The 16,073-nt window shown below is 51.3% G+C and overlaps 2 protein-coding genes across 4 annotated transcripts; one reads left to right on the forward strand and one right to left on the reverse strand.

The window, feature by feature from the left end:
- The first annotated feature begins 5,312 nt into the window (after positions 1-5,312).
- Positions 5,313-6,214, forward strand: SDHAF1 (succinate dehydrogenase complex assembly factor 1). The gene has a single exon (XM_033128556.1). The coding sequence runs from the start codon at positions 5,434-5,436 to the stop codon at positions 5,788-5,790; it is 357 nt and encodes a 118-aa protein (XP_032984447.1). The 5' UTR covers positions 5,313-5,433; the 3' UTR covers positions 5,791-6,214.
- A 5,242-nt stretch (positions 6,215-11,456) lies between these two features.
- On the reverse strand, positions 11,457-16,021 carry SYNE4 (spectrin repeat containing nuclear envelope family member 4). 3 transcript variants are annotated; one of them, XM_033128500.1, is made up of 8 exons: positions 15,553-16,021; positions 15,230-15,380; positions 14,583-14,726; positions 14,177-14,371; positions 13,838-14,096; positions 12,943-13,046; positions 12,310-12,368; positions 11,457-12,217 (listed from the first exon to the last, which is right to left on the reverse strand). In XM_033128500.1, exons 1-8 carry the CDS (start codon positions 15,678-15,680, stop codon positions 12,034-12,036), a joined length of 1,224 nt encoding a protein of 407 aa, XP_032984391.1. In that variant the 5' UTR covers positions 15,681-16,021; the 3' UTR covers positions 11,457-12,033. The 3 variants fall into 3 exon arrangements, with proteins under 3 accessions (XP_032984391.1, XP_032984389.1, XP_032984390.1); XM_033128498.1 differs by having other exon boundaries at positions 11,458-12,217; positions 12,321-12,368; positions 12,943-13,020; positions 13,848-14,096; XM_033128499.1 differs by having other exon boundaries at positions 11,459-12,217; positions 12,943-13,020; positions 13,848-14,096.
- Between the last annotated feature and the right edge of the window lie 52 nt (positions 16,022-16,073).

The following is a 16,073-nucleotide window of genomic DNA, read 5'->3' on the forward strand; positions in this document are numbered from 1 at the left end:
GAGTCTGCAAGCGGCACAGTGAGGGTTGAGAATTGTGTGGCACTTGTTTCCTGTGTCTCCAACCCAGCCACCAGTGAGAGTATAGTGGTGTGACTCCCCCATCTATGGCTCCGTGGGTGTTCCTTTTTGGCCTCACCATGTCCTGCGTTTTTGTGTGGGGAGTGGGACCAGAGACCCCGCGGGACACCCCGCATGACACATAGCGAAGTCGGCAGGATGCCCTGCACTACAAATGGCGCAGCGAGCAGGGTACGGTGCTGGCCAAAGCTCCCCGAAAGGCTGTGGAGCAGTTTGTGTGTATGAACACTCAGTCTCTAGAAGACCAGGAGGAGCAGCTGCCTGAGAGCTGGACCCTAGTGGAGGGGTGGGAGGACGTGGACGGTTCTCCCACCAGCACAGGAAAAGCCATGTAACTGCTGGAGAGCTGGACCCCCGTGGAGGGGTGGGAAGACGTGGACAGTTCCCCAACCAGCAGAGGCCAGAGAAAGCAAAGGTCCTTGCGGCCCTGTGAGCTGGGAAGTGCTTGCTGAGGCAGTCCGGATGCAGGACTTGTAGTACCAGGAGGAAACACTTGCTGAGTCCTCCGTGGGAGATGAGGGTGAGGTCAAGGTCGTCCCTCACCCCCAGGACAGCCCTGGCAAATGACTATGGACTATGGGGAATTGCCTTCCATCCCTAATTTAATGGACCACTTGACTGTTTGGGAACATACCACCATGTAGTGGAACTGGCAGATATTTGCTTTTGTGTCTTGACCGGCCGCCATCGAGAATATGTAAGCACCTTGACTGTGAGCCGCTGTTGTTCCAGCATGTACCCTGAGAGGCCCAGAGAGAGTGGCAGTGCCCTGAGAGCCCTGGCTGAGTCCAGGAAGTCTGGCTGTGTCCAGAGAGAGTGGCAGTGCCCTGAGAGGCTCTCGTGTGCCCGGGGAGACTAGTGGTACCCTAAGAAGTCCAGGAAGTCTGGCTGTGCCCAGAAGTACTGGTGGTGCCCTGAGAAACCCTGGCTGTGCCCGGGGAGACTAGTGGTACCCTAAGAAGTCCAGGAAGTCTGGCTGTGCCCAGAAGTACTGGTGGTGCCCTGAGAAACCCTGGCTGTGACCAGAGAGCTTGGCTGTGTCCAGGAAATAGCCTTCACCTCCAGGCTCCTCGCACAGGGCCCCTCGCGGAAGACGCTTGTCGCGTAGATTGTGAGGTGAGAGCCTGTAGGGGTGGCGTGTGGGGACAGAGCCCCAAAAAGCAGTTTCCAGGCTCTCGGCCTCACACAGAAAGGTGCTGGCTCAGGTAGTAAATGGCCATCGACTGTGATCAAATGGCAGCTGTGGCTAGTCGGCCGTCAGCTGTAACCAGTGAGCAATTGGCCACTAATATAACTGCCGTGGCTACGCTAGCAGGAAAATGGGGGCTAGCAAGAAGATGGTGGCTGAGCCTGCAAGCGGCGCAGTGAGGGTTAAGAATTGTGTGGCTCTTGTTTCCTGTATCTCCAACCCAGCCGCCAGCGAGAGTATAGTGGTGTGACTCCCCAACCTATGGCTCCGTGGGTGTTCCTTTTTGGCCTCACCATATTCTGCGTTTTTGTGCGGGTAGTGGGACCAGAGACCCCGCAGACTCCGCAGGCCACCCTGCACGACAAATGGCGTAGTGGGCAGGATCCCCCGCAGGAGACCCCGCCGGACGCCCTGCATGACACTGGGCGTAGTCGGCAGGGTCCCCTGCACGACAACCCTCCATTCCTACTCCTTGCCGCAGGCTCACTGTGCCCCGCACACTCACACTACTCCGTGTATGTTCCAGAGTGCCCAGTCACTTGTGCGAGGCTAGAGCCACTGCCAAGCAGTGAGGAAGGCAAGCTCAGTGTGACTTCCGTAGCGCGGGCTGCTACCTTGAAGCTGGCATGGCTCTGCCACCCTTTCACCCCGTGACCAGTCACTGCAAATCTTGCCACGTAGCCCGGAGTGGCCCAGACCTCTGCCTCGCCTTGGGCTCCATCATCACACCTTCAACCAATCCACTTCCCGGGGCACCGATACCTATTTGTTGGTGGGGAGAGGCACAGGCTGCCAGCGAAGTGTGTGGGCCTTCGAGGTGGTGCTGGAGTAAGGCCCACGGACATTGGAACTCTGCTGGGTCCTGCTCCACGTGCATGGACACTGCTTCAGTCTAGACTGTGAGAACTGGGGTTATGTCACGGTGAGCACCCCCCTGCCCTGTCCCTTGCCTCAATGGATTTTTAATTTGTATGTCTTATTAGGAGGTTGAGCATCTTTTCAAATGCCTAAGAAACGTTTGTATTTCTTTTCCTATTAACTTTCTGAATAGCCTTTGCCCATTTTTTCTATATTGGGTTGTTGCTCTTTTTGTCTTTAATTTCTAAGAATTCTTTATATAGTAGGGAAATTCATCTTTTGTGATACGTGTTACACATATGCTTGGGTGTTTGTTGTGTTCACAATGTTTTTTTGGATCATATTTCGAGTCTGTCTCTGCAGGTTAGGGCGACACTGGTCCTGCCTGGCTGCCAGGAATGCTACATGTGCTTGAGTGGCCAAGGCCTGCATGCTGGCCCTTTTCCTGCCCACAGGGCACAGACTGCATCCTGGATGGGGGTGTGCAGTACTGTGAGGCTGGGAGGGTGCCACATGTCACCTAGTGCCTGTGGGCCTCTTTGATGGCTTCAGTGGGCTTGCACCCATGCCGGTTATGCTCTGTGCCTGTGAGCTAGCCACACAGTTGGGTTCCAGGCCCCAAGGTCTTGATTGGTTCCATATCATTACTGACTTCCCGCCTGTCCTGGCTGTGCTGCCCACCAACCATGGGTGATCCATGGGTGAGTGATCCTTGGCTTCAAGAATGGCTGTGCAGCTATGGGAGCCAATCAGGAAACACAAGTAAGGGACTTCCTCAATTCCAGCCAAAACCTTTGTGTAACCTGACATTGATCCCTGGGGCTTACTGACATTCCATAGCGTTTTTAAAAAAACTTTTATTGGGGAATATTGGGGAACAGTGTGTTTCTCCAGAGCCCATCAGCTTTAAGTCATTGTCCTTCAATCTAGCTGAAAGTCCAGTTGCTGTTTTCAATCTTAGTTGCAGGAGGCGCAGCCCACTGTCCCATGTGGGAATTGAACTGGCAACCTTATTGAGAGCTCCTGCTCTAACCAACTGAGCCATCCGGCGCCCCTCTAGAGGCTCCGTGGCAGCTCATTGTCTTCAATCTAGTTGTGGAAGGCACAGCTCACTGGCCCATGTGGGAATCAAACTGGCAACCCTGATGTTCAGAGCTTGCGCTCTAACCAACTGAGCCATCCGGCCACCACCTCCATAGCCTTTTAACATAGAACTGTTCTCCCATGATTCTCTGATCTCCCATGATTCACATTGATCTCCATTGGCTCAGTGTCCTTGGCCTGATCTCCCATGACCCTCTAGACCCCACATAAATTTCACCCTGGACTTCTCAGGATCCCCTCACCTCACCTTTTCCCAAGACTTACTGAACTTCTAGGAACTACTGAGTGATGAAAGTTGTAATAGGGGTAGCACAGGCCAGAGTGATCAGGGCTGGGAAGGGGGAAGCACAGGCAGGCTGTGGGAGCCCAGGGGAGGTGTCCCTAGTTTAGGGGATCAGTGAAGGCTTTCTGAAGGAGGTGACACATGAGCTGAGCTGGGGAAGAGATCAGGGAGGAGCATTGCAGAACAAGGCCAGGCAAAGGGAGGGACTGTGGTGAAAATCAAATAGTGTGTATAAAATATCCCATTAAATGTCCATGGACTTAGGGTCAGGAGGCTGTGGGTGACCTAAGAAATCACAAGATCCAGGGAGCAGGGGAGCAGCACCTGGATTGCAGGGTTGAGGAGTGAGAAGTAAGAGGAGACAGCAAACACAGACATCACTTTTGACAAATTGTCAGTGCCTAAAGGGGAGAATAGAAATCAGCCAGGAAGAGGCAAGGTTATCCTAGAACTGGTTTATCATTATTGTGATTTTGAGAGGGGAGAAACTCAGGGATGTTTAAGCGCTGATGGGAAGAAGGCAGACAAGGAGGGGTTGGAAATCCAGCAGAGAGAAATGCCAGGGTGGAGAATATCTGGCTCTCTAAGAAACGTGGAAGCCAGAGAGCAGCAGGAGAATTGGAATCTGGGCAGACAAAATGGATACTATTTATAAGTAAGAGAAAAACAAACTGAAATCCCATGCCGACAAATACAATCCAGTTGTGAATTCGAGGCTAATTGTAGGAGTGGAAAGATGGGCCAGCAAGAGAATAGCTGGGGTATCTGCCATGACCTGGCAGGGAAGCTAAGCCAGAACCTTTGGTAAAGGGTCAAGAGATCCCTGACTGTCTTTTAAACGGTTAGTGTAACGTTCGGCAAATGACTCAACCTCTGTGCCTCAGTTTGTTCATCCACAAACTGTGGTAATAAGAATAGTACCTACCGTACAGAGTGGCTGTGAGGATACATGTAAAGTGCTTGGCATATACTAAGCTATGACTGCTCTTGCTGCCACTTTTATTCGTATATTATTATTGGAGAGGCTATGTGTATATATATATATATATATATATATATATATATATATATATATATATATATATTTCGGAACATAGGTCATGAAATCAGACTCCCGGGCTCAAAACCTGGCTCTGCCACTTAGTGTAAACTAAGTGTGAACTAAGTGTGAACTAAGTTCACACATAGTGTGAACCTGGGCACACTATGTTATTTCTCTGTGCCTCAGTTTCCTTATCAGTAGAGGCAAGAGGCATATAGTATAGTATATAGTACTGCAGATCTATCTTGTCAGGGTATTGGTGAGGATTTAATATCATTTAAAATAAATGCTTAATACATGTAAAAATATTCACTATTTTTAAAAAATGTATTACATAAAATGTAAATTAGGTGACAATATATTAAAATATCGATTGCATCGTGCTATATTGTATATTTTATTATATTAATATACACTCATACACTATCTTATAAAAGAAATAAGGGAGGAGGGCAGACAAGGGTTCCAACCTCTAGCTCCCAGGACCCAGGAGTTAGGTCAGAACCTCGTCCCCTTCCGACCCAAAACCTGAGTCCGAGCACCTAGCTCCGCCACCTCCACGGCCACCCCACCCCTTCCTCTTCCTCCTCCTCTTCCGGGCTCCCAGAACTGCTGTCCCCTCAAGGACAAAGACTCCCTTTGGGGCAGGCCAGTGAGCCAGCAGCTCCGCCCCTTATCCGCAGCATCGTGATACGTCACAGCCAATAGGACGCGACAGCCAATAGGGCGCGAGCGACCCGGAAAACAGGAGGCGGGAGGCTAAGGTTTTGGAGCGCGAAGCGGAAGTGCCTGTTGCCTTACACCCCAGTTCGTCCTAACTGTGCTGCAATTCCGTTGTTCTGGGCCGTCCCCTGCGCGAGCCCGCAGCCCAGCTCTACCATGAGCCGGCTCAGCCGGCTCCAGAGGCAAGTTCTGAGCCTGTACCGCGAGCTGCTGCGCGCCGGGCGCGGAAAGCCCGGCGCCGAGGCGCGGGTGCGGGCCGAGTTCCGGCAGCATGCCTGCCTGCCACGCTCCGACGTACTGCGCATTGAATACCTGTACCGCCGCGGGCGGCGCCAGCTACAGCTGCTACGCGACGGCCACGCCACGGCCATGGGCGCCTTCGTGCGCCCGCGGGGCGCGATCGAGGAGCCCAGCGGCGCCAGGGCCCGCAAGGCCCCTCTTGAGGATGGTGACGGTACGAGGAGCCCGCTCGACGGAGTGGAGTCACCGGGGACCCCGCCCAATGGTCGGTGACAGGCAGAAGAGCTCACCAGATGACACAGAAGAACCTAGGGTCCTGCCTGACAGCGTGGAGAGGACCAGGGAACCCGCCTGATGGAAGATGAGAGGTCTTGAGAAACTGGCTCGATGTATTGGGAAAATCAGAGAGCCCTCCCGGCGACGGGGGTGTCCAAAGACCACTGTGATGGATGGCGAGAGATGTCCGACCTTGTCCAATCCGTGGTAACTTGTCGGACTTCCCTATGAGGACTTGGGGCGGCCAGGGTTGCCAGCTGGCTGTGTCAAGCTGAGAGCTACTTACTTGAAGGCATGGGGAGCCAGGATGTCCCCGTTGGACGGAAGGAGACTGGTACACCCTTCTCTTGACCCGTGGTTCATGAACTCCCCTCTCTGTGTTTAAATCTGAGAGGAGCAAACTTTTTGCTGTGGAATTTGAGAATATTCGGGTGAGAAGCCCGAATACCCCTTTGGAAAACTTCCCCCCATTAATTGCGACAAACTAGGACTGGTGAGGAAGGGGTTTGGGGTTTCTCACCCCAGCTGATCACTTAAAGACCCCTCGAGACTCTATACCTACTGGTTCTGAGAGGGAACCCTGACTCCTGCAACCTTCTGTCCTCAGGACTTTTGAACAAAGGGAATAAAGTTGGGGATGTGTTTACTTTCTTTTGGTAGTCTTTAAGATTTTATGTCTTTGGGATTTTTGAAGAGGCCCCCCACGCACCAAGGAGTACCCTCTGGGAGGAGTGGGTGTCTCTTCCCCTCTGGAACCTTCTAGACTGGTCTCTCTCTCCTGGGCAGATTCAGGGGACCCACCCTGGCTTGACCCTAAAGAAACTCCTTAATGGAGAATAATGAAGTGGGAGAGGAAATGGTGAAGCTGAGGCCTGGCTGGCAACCCCTGAGGCAATAGTGGGACCTCAAACCTGGCTAAGGAATTCAGCCTCAGCGACAAGCTGGGAATTTTGTCAGCAAGGCCCAGGGGTGATAGATGGACCCTCTCCTATGTCCGTGTGGGCCTGCCCTAGACATTCTTTAGGGTACTGCATTTTGCAATCCTGAGCTGTATGTACACCCAGGTCAGTTAAGTACGTGAAAGCAGCTGAACTCTTGGCAGATGTATTTGAGAGGAAGAGGAGGCTTAGGAAAGGAGCCCAGACCTTAGACCAAGGGGAGAACGGCCAGAAGAGAAACAGTCTCTGCCCTAATACCAATGGGGGAGGCAGATACCCAAATACTTATAAAGTGGGGTTGAAATTTGAAGAAGTACAAAGACTACCAGAAGGCAGGGATAGGCTTCTAAGCAGGAGGACCAGTGTGGGCAAAGGCCTGGAGGAGGTTAAGGGGAGAAATGCAGGGTCCCAGCTTGGGCCTGCAATGCCCCAGGGCACAGGCTTTGCAGCTCCTAGTTTAGTTTAGTCTCTGGTTAGTACTCTTGTCGCTTGGGGCCTTCTTCACCTTGTTCATCTCTCAGCCTCAGTATTTTTCATCACGGTGATACTGTTAATCCTCCCCTGGCTCCAGCTCAGAGTAAAAGCCAACGTCTTGAAAGTGGCTAATAGGGGCCTACCCATTCAGCCCCCATTATTTCTCTGCATCTCCCACCTCTCTTTCTCACTCCTGGTTTCAAGATCTCAAGCCCTAACAAGCTCCTGGATGGGAGCTTCTGGCAGCGCTGCAGGCAATGAGAGAGTTCCCTCTGGGGCTGGGCTCCTGAATTAGGAGAGGAGACTTATCCGCACCCCCACACACACCCCCGGTGAATGGAGTTTGCCTGTTAGAGAGGATGGAAGGGGTGGGGTGGGGAATGCCTGATTTGAGGGAGGAGTGTTGTAGGTGAGTGGTGATTAAGAAGCTTGTTCACAGCAGGTTGTTTTATTTTTAGATCAATACTTTTTTTATATGCCAAGCAAAAAGGAGAGTAAGTGAGCAGAGTGGAGATTTTACAGGCTAGTAAGTTTACATTGAAACTTCGTGGCCCATGCAAAATTGTTAATTGGAGAATGTGTATATTATACCTATAACTTTAGAATTTGGATATGCAACTAAAACTGTACACAGCTTGGAATAGTATTAAAATCTTATGATTTGTAACCTCCCCCCCGCCAAAAAAAAAAAGCTTGGACCTCAGAACTGGAATGCCTGGGTCTGAATCCCAGCTCCACACTTACTGATTACATGATTGTGGGCAAGTGATTTAACCTCTGAGCCTCAACGTCCTTATCTGTGAAATGGACATCCTATAGTGCCTCCCTCATGTGGCTGTTATGATGTTACAGTGAATTAAGTACATGTTGTGGCAGCAGATGATAGTGTCCCAACCGCAGGACCCTCTTGCCTACTTGAGTTCACTTGGCCACTGCAGAAGAGGGTTCCCAGGAGGCTTCCAGCTTCCTGCCCTGAGCCCTGGCATCTCTGCTCCTCTGCTTGAGGGCTTTCTGGGAGTTATAGGAGGTGAGGTGGGTCAATGCTCTCAGGGGAAACAGTCAGCCTAGGGGACAGCAGTCACTGGTGAGAAGATTGCAACATGTATTCTACAAGATTCCGCAGAGGTCCCCCATGGGACTGAGTCCCAGTTGCCCACAGTGGCTACCACTCCATGAGCAGCCTTTTTGGCTTTCTTCCTGCCTGTCTCTCCCCCTACTCCCTAACTCCTGCCTCCTGGGATCAAGTCCCAAATAAAGCACCTCACCCAAGTGCTTGGCTCCACGCGTGCTGTGTGTAAAGCCCGCGGTGGGTACTCTCCGTGCCTGCTGCTGTGTTTTTTACTCTGCTAAGGCCCGGGCCAGCGCTTCTCAACCCCTTGACCCTGTCTGTTAAACAAGAATCTCCTGATCTAAGAAAATTGCTATAAAGGACTCTACATAGCAATATTAAAAATGAACAATTGCTAAAATTAATTTCACCTGTTTCTACTGTTTAAATGTGACTACTAGAAAATTTGGAATAATTTTGAATCTGAATTGTGGGTTAATAATAGAACTGAATTGAGTTGTTAAATTTCCTGATTCTGATAACTACTCTAACTGTGTAAGAGAATGTCCTGTTCTTAAGAACGATACACTGAAGCATTTAGGAGTAAAGAGTATCATGTCTGCAACTTACTCTCAGGGTCTTTGCACTTGCTGTTTCCTCTACCTGGAATCCTCTTCCTCTAGGTCTATGCTGTCCGGTACAGCAGCTGGGGGCCACCTGTGACTTGAGCATTTGAAATGTGATTAGTGTGACTGAGGAATTTCTTTTTTTAATTTATAAATTTTAAGTAATTTAAATTTTAAAACTGAAGCAGTGTGAAATATTCCATTAAACAACTTAATGTTTGGGTAGGACTACATTTTATTTTATCTGTTGAAAATTAAGTGTCTGAATTGAGATGTGCTATAAAATGAAATACACACCAGATTTCAAAGACAGTAAGAGAAAAAGGATTGTAAATACCTCATTATGTATTTTTATGTTGATTACATATTGAAGTGATAATATTTTGTGTATATTGGGTTAAATAGAGTATAAGTTAAATTATTTAAATTAATTTCACCTGTTTCTACTGTTTACTGTGAAAATTAAAAATAACATTTATGCCTCACATTGTATTTCTACTGGACAGTACTACTCTAGGAGTCCATGTGGCTTATTCTCTCACTACAATTTGCTAAATGACATAATTAGAACAGTGACATAATTGTCTCCCTGATGCTTTTCTCAACCACCCTAGTTAAATTGTACCCCCTTTCCCTTGGCCCACTTTAGTTTTCTTAGCACTTATCACTATCTAACCTATTACATATTTCACCTATTGCTTTTATTTACTGTTGATTTTCCCCACTAGAATCTCAGCCCGACAAGAATAAGAATTTTAGCCTGTTTGGCTCAAATAAACTCTTGTAAAGAAAATAATAATTTTAGCATGTCTTATTCACTGTTGCCCTTGCCCTGTTCTTTGATCTGGCTTACAGCAGACACTCAGCAAATATGGAATGAATGAATGACACAGATTTGCTTCATTACCCAGTCTGAGGGGTCCATATCTCCAAGATTGCCCACCCTCTTTGTGGAGACTCCAGGGAAACTGCCTCCTCCTTGGTTAGGGACAGAAACTCGGCCTGGCATTTGGAACAGGACAGACAGGTCTGCATCCTGACTTGTCCCTGAACCTGGAGACTCCCAGAATCTGCTGCGTCCCTGCCCCCTCCCTCAGTGTCCATCCCCCACTTCCAGGGGCAGCTCCCTGATTTTCTCTAGAGACCTATTCCTCCCCCAATTTTAGTACACATGGTTTAGTACACATGACAACAGTCCCCAGTGAAGCATGTGACACTAGCCAAGGGAGCCAGCGCTGGGACTTTGGTTGGAACTATAAGGGAAGAGTGATTCTCCTAGTGGCTGCTAAATGAGGGGGTGTATGTTTGGAGGTTTTGAGAGACGCGCTGGCCACCACCAAATAAGAATGAAGTCAAATCAGAGGGAGGAACTGAGAGATGGAGATAATGTTTGAGTCCCGGATCTAGCAGTGCTTGCAATCCTGAACTTTTCAGTTACCCACAAAAATAAATTCCCATTTCTGTTTAAATCAGTGAGGTTTGGGCTTCAGTCTCTTGCTCCCGGTGTGTCCTCACGCCAGTGACTTCCTCTCTAGAGACTCAGTTTCCCATTCTGTTAAGTGGGGACACATCATTGGGTGGCTGTGAGAATTAAAGGAGATGGGATCTAAGGTACACATCCAGGAACCTAGCACAGGGTTCCTGCCTCTGTTCTTGAGTCTGATTCTGCTCTACCTCTTGTCCCAACACTTTTAGCTCTGGGGAGGGAGCAACACTTTTTAGCTCTGGGGAGCTTAGACACCTGAGGCTGGGTCCTGGACTCCAGGACTGAGCCCTGGAAATTCAGCTTGGTGTCATCAAGACCCGGGGAAGAGGGGTTTCACAGTCCTGTACCAGTGACAGCCCAGCCTGGGAGCCCACCATGTAGAATGTTTGAACAGCACCAGTATGGATGCAGGACAGGGGCTACAGAAGGTGCTGTTGGCACCTTGCCGACATCACCTGCACCCTTTCTGTAAATACCTCTAGCTTCCTGTGGCAAGCACCTGTGCTTTGCCTGAGGGGTCTTTACAGACAGGAGAGGCTGGAAGTTCTGGGGAACTGACAACATCAGTAACCAGTGAGTGATGGGAGTTGGTACATAAACGCCAACTTCTTCGACCCTTGGGTAGAACCACCTTGAGTGTGTTCGACACAGTCTCCTACAGGTCCCTAGTGGGGTAGCACCCCTGGGGCCCAGGGCAGCAACCAGCTCTTCAACTCCCTTCCCTGGCTTACTTCCCACTCTCCTATCAATCTGCCTAGGATCCCCTTCTAAATAAATTATTTGTGCTTGAATTTTTTTTTTGGGGGGGAAGGGGAACAGGACTTTATTGGAGAACAGTGTATAATTCCAGGCCTTTTTTTCCCCAAGTCAAGTTGTCCTTTCAATCTTAGTTGTGGAGGGTGCCGTTCAGCATCAAGTTGTTGTTCTTTCAGTCTTAGTTGTGGAGGGCGCAGCTCAGCTCCAGGTCCAGTTGCCGTTGCTAGTTGCAGGGGGCACAGCCCACCATCCCTTGTGGGAGTCGAACCGGCAACCTTGTGGTTGAGAGCCCACTGGCCCATGTGGGAATCGAACCGGCAGCCTTCAGAGTTAGGAGCACGGAGCTCCAACCGCCTAAGCCACTGGGCTGGCCCCTGTGCTTGAATTTTTGTCTCAGGGTGTGATGGACTGTCATTTCTGTGTTCCAGGCGCAAGGCAAAGGGATCTGTGGAGGGAGCTCTCCAGATATATCAGGGCTCTATCCCAGATTCTGAGTACTCAAGCACCCAATAGCCTCGTCCATCCTGCTTGTGTCCTCTCAAAATTCTGATGTTGAAATCCTAATCGTGATGGTATTAGAAAGAGGAATCTTTGGAAGATGGTTAGGTGATGAGGGCGGAGCCCTCATGGAAATGATTAGTGCCCTTCATCTCTTTTGAGACCCCAGAAAGCTCCCTGCCCCTTCTTCGATGTGAGGAGACAGCAAGAAGATGGCTGTCTATGAACAAGGAAGCAACCCCTCAGCAGACACTGAATCAGCCAGCACCTTGATCTTGGACTTTTCAGGATGCAGAACTGTGAAAAATATATTTCTGTTGTGTATAAGCCACCCCTGCTATGTTATTTTGTGATAGCAGCCCAAGACACATCCTTCGACAGTTACCATTTATTACATATGTCTGGGCTGTGTACTCAGATTGGGGGGGGACCATTGACATAGCTGAGTACCAGGTAAGGTGTCCTGGCCAGTCGGACGGGAGAGCAGCAGGGGCCCCCTGACTGGGGCAGGAGCAATGTGGCACCCACCAGGAGAAGGAAGAGGAGAAGGAGGAGGAGGAGGAAGGTCAGGGGCCGTCTGGGTGCAGGAGCGGGGGCTCTGTGAAGGGAAATGCAGTGTTAAGTGCACGGTGGGCTACAACCATGAGCCCTGTCCCCTACACCCCCAGACCCATCTCCCAGGCATCTCACCCAGAATCTACCTCCAGCATCACATCCTGGAGATTGGAAGATGCTTGCCTCTTCTTGTCCTAAGGATAGATAGCAGCCAGCAGCAGAATGGGTGACAGTGACACTTAGTGTGGACTTTCCATTACTCCTATAGCTTTATAGGGCTGGGCTTATTTCTCCTCCTTTCCTGGCACCCACTTGATCCCCAGGAGCCTTCATGGGCTTGGAATATCTCCAAGTGTAGTGGATGTCTACCTGTGCCTTCCAGCCAATCCTCCTTTTGCTGGTAACAGTGGCTCAATTTGGCAGCAGGGGTGTCACACCTCTCTGCTCTCCTAACCCCACACCTCCACCGCCATGATTGGGCATGTGATCTATATCTGGCCAATCAGAGCCCTCCATTGGCTTGACCACTGTGATTGATATAGGCCATGACACAAGCTGGGCAAGTGGAGTCAGCCCTGGGACTTTGGTGCTAGTAGGTCAGAGGCATGCTCCTTCTCCTGGGTGGGTAAACCAGTGGAAAGTGAGTGTGTAGCTTCTGGGGCAGCAATTTTTGCTGAGAAGAAATCCACCTCGGGGAAGTAGATTTGAGAGAGGGAGGGACCGAGTCCGAGATTCCCAAGTGGTACACCTGGCTGAAGACCAGCTCACCTGAGACTTCCGGAGCAGGGAGCGCCTTCGGTGACCTGCTAAGTGTTTCTGGTGGCTGAAACCCGACATAAGTATGTCCTGTGGGGGGAGAGAGGTGTGGGGTCCTGGGAGAACCACTGACAAAGAGACAAAGAGACCCAAGGTTGGGGAAGGGCCACCATGGGGGGTGTCACACAGATGAGATTCTGGGGGAAGAGAAAGATCTTGGGAAGAGACGAAGAGAGGGGCAGGGCCAAAGGAACCAAGAGAGGAGAGACATTATTCATTCATTCATTCAACAAATATTTAATGAGTGTCTATTACGTGCCAGGCACTGTTCCAGGAGCTGAGGACATAATGGCAATGGAAACAGGCTAAGTATTGGCATCCATGGAGCTTTTATTCTAGCAAGAGAGAGACACCATAAATTAGTAAATAAATGTATAATGTAAAGGTGTGGTGAGTGCTGTTAGGAAACAAAGAGGATAAGGAGCGATAATGTTTGGAGGCCAGAGCAGGCCTCTGTGAAGAGCTGACATTTGAGGAGAGACTGGAATGAAATGAGGAGGCAAGCGGGGCACGCATCTGGGGGCTTTGAAATGGGAGTGGATTTGGAATGTTTGAAGAAGAGCCAGGAGGCTAGTATGGCTGTAGTGAGTTAAGCCAGGGGGAGAGTGAGAGTAAAGGAGGAAATGTAGACATAGATGAGAGAGAAACAGAAAGAGGGAGATAGAGGAAGATACAGAAACTGAAAGAGACACAAGGAGGGAGGAAAACACTGAGACACCAAGAGAGAAAGAGACACTGAGAGAAACAGAAGGAAAGACAGAGCCACCAGCCCTCCATGAAACGGAAGGACCTTTCTAGGAGGTACACAGAGGTGTCCTATGAGTGCCTGGGTGGAGATGTCCCCCACCTGCTCTTACCTCAAGGCCTTGTCCCCTGCTTTGGGGGCCCCTGTGGCCACATAGCTCACAGGGAGTCCCTGGTGTCCAGGCTGTCTTTTGCCCCAATGGCTCGAGGCCCCCAACGTCCCCTGCTGGGTCCCACTCCAATTCTGCGGGAGTGGGGAGGCTACTGGGTGCCCAGTGTCCCCAGACCCCACCAGGTGCTGGCCAGTCCGAGTCCCCCTCGACCTCTAAATCCTGGTCCAGTGTATTGGCCTCCTCAAACACCTGGTCAGAAGACAGAGGTCAGAGGTCATGGGGGTTGTGAAATTGGCACCAGGGCCGGGGACAGCCAGGGTGGGCCATACCAGGCTGTAGCTGACCAGCTGGGCCTGCAGCTGCCACAGCCGCCGGAAGATGCTGTCTCGGTGGGCTCTGAATGCCCTCAGGACCTGCTGCAGAGATGCCCGGGCCTGAGGCTCACTCCGCTGTGCCAGCCCCTCACCAAACGCCAGCAGTGCATCCACTCTCTCAGCTGCCCCACGTAGGTCTGCCTGTAGGGTCTGTGGACACATGGTTGGACACCACTACCTATCCCCTCACCCCCCGCCACACATACCAGGGGCACCAGAGACCTGGCACCTGGAGTTACATGCCCCGCTTTCCTACCCAGACACCTGGAACATAGAATAAACCCATTTCCCACCCAGAGAAACAGGCACCCACTCCTGAGGCTCTGCCCGCCCGCCCACATCTTGGCCTCCCATTGCCCACCTGCAGCTGGACCATCCCGCTCTGGGCTGATGTCCAAGGCCCCGGGCCTCGCTCTAGGTCCTGCAGCTGGAGACGCAGGCCCAGCAAGCAAAGGTGCAGGTTGTCCTGCTCAGCCTCCAATACCTCCCAGCCAGAGATGGGGCTCTGGGGAACATGGGGGCTGAGTCGTGCTGGTGCACCAGACAAGAACTTGCCCCCACTCCCATTGCCACCCTTCTTTTGCAGATTCCCGCCTTCTGGATGCTTCTCTGTAGCAGAGTCCATCTCTGGGTCTGTACCAGGGCTGTTCCCACCTGGATCCTTCCCAGTGGAGCAGTGCCTGGGGACCTCTATTTCAAAGTCTCCAGGTTTTCAAGGCTCCTGGAAACTTGGATACGTGGGTTCTGGGGGTCTGGCAAGGGGAGGGGTGATGGAACTGGATACCCCCACAAAGAATGGGACTACACCACGGCCAATAATGAAATAATTCTCTCAGTTTGAAATAACTCCTACAATGATTGGTAAAGAATATTTTCTAGAGTGTCCCTCCCGCCACAGGTGCCCAACTTTTCCAGAATCATCACCTCATCCCCAGTGTGGAGGCCAGATTCTGGGGGACAGAGAGGAAGTGGGGGCTGGCACAAGGGGCCTGGGTCACCTCAGCTCACCTCACGGTGTTTGCTCACAGCCGGGTCCTCATGGGAAGAGGGTGTTGGCAATCTGGGGTGACCAGCAGTAGGCTCAGTGTCCCTCAGCCCACCCTGGAAGTGCTCGGGAGGGTCCAAGGAGTCCTGCCCCAGTTTCTGGGAGTGTTCTGGCCTGGGAGGTAGAAGACATTGATAGGCCCTAGGGTGAGCCTGCGTGCCCATTATCTACCCAACCCTACCCCTGCCCCCAGCTCCCTCTCCCCAGGTGATCACAGCCACAGTACCTCTTACCCTTAAAGCACCCCTGCTACTGCCCCCATTCTGTTAGGACCCCCAGCCCCTACCTGATTATTTCCTCTCCAGAAGCAGGGCAGATGGTGCATCTGGCAATGTCCACTTCCCTAGGAGCTCCAGGGGGGTGGTTGAGGGGTTCTGAGGGGGGTCTAGGGTCCAGAGGTGGGGGCAGGGCCATAGCTGGAGGTGGGGGATAATCTGTAGGAGCCCTTTTCCTAGCCAGTGGTGTCCACCCACACCTCCACAGTAGGACTCACCAAGGCCTGTGGCAGCTGGAGGCCCAGGGGCAGGCTCAGCTCCACCTCCTTCCAAGCGAAACCTGGACCCAGGTAATTCGATGCCTGCTCAGATGACAGTGGCACTACTTAACTCCTTCCTCGCTGGCGGACCAGTAGCTTATCTTCCCAAGCTAACTGCACCCCACCCAAGGCGGTTCCAGATATAACCCTGCCCTCTCAAGAGTCTTGGACCCATACATCTGATTCCCACGGCCCACACTAGCTAGCTAAGTTCCCAGACACAGCGCCCCTCAGGAACAGGGCATCTAGCCTCCCACCCCCAAAAATTCAAA

Source organism: Rhinolophus ferrumequinum, chromosome 15 (genome assembly GCF_004115265.2).
Source record: "Rhinolophus ferrumequinum isolate MPI-CBG mRhiFer1 chromosome 15, mRhiFer1_v1.p, whole genome shotgun sequence".
Lineage (NCBI taxonomy): Eukaryota > Metazoa > Chordata > Mammalia > Chiroptera > Rhinolophidae > Rhinolophus > Rhinolophus ferrumequinum.

Bases quoted from the DNA above. Each gene is read 5' to 3' on its own strand.
- SYNE4 (XM_033128500.1), bottom strand. From the start codon at position 15,680: ATGGCCCTGCCCCCACCTCTGGACCCTAGACCCCCCTCAGAACCCCTC. The intron at 15,381-15,552 runs GTAGGGGCTGGG...TCTACCTCCCAG, and splicing joins TCTGGAGAGGAAATAATCAG to GCCAGAACACTCCCAGAAAC. The intron at 12,218-12,309 runs GTGAGATGCCTG...TTCCCTTCACAG, and splicing joins ATGCTGGAGGTAGATTCTGG to AGCCCCCGCTCCTGCACCCA.
- SDHAF1 (XM_033128556.1), top strand. From the start codon at position 5,434: ATGAGCCGGCTCAGCCGGCTCCAGAGGCAAGTTCTGAGCCTGTACCGC.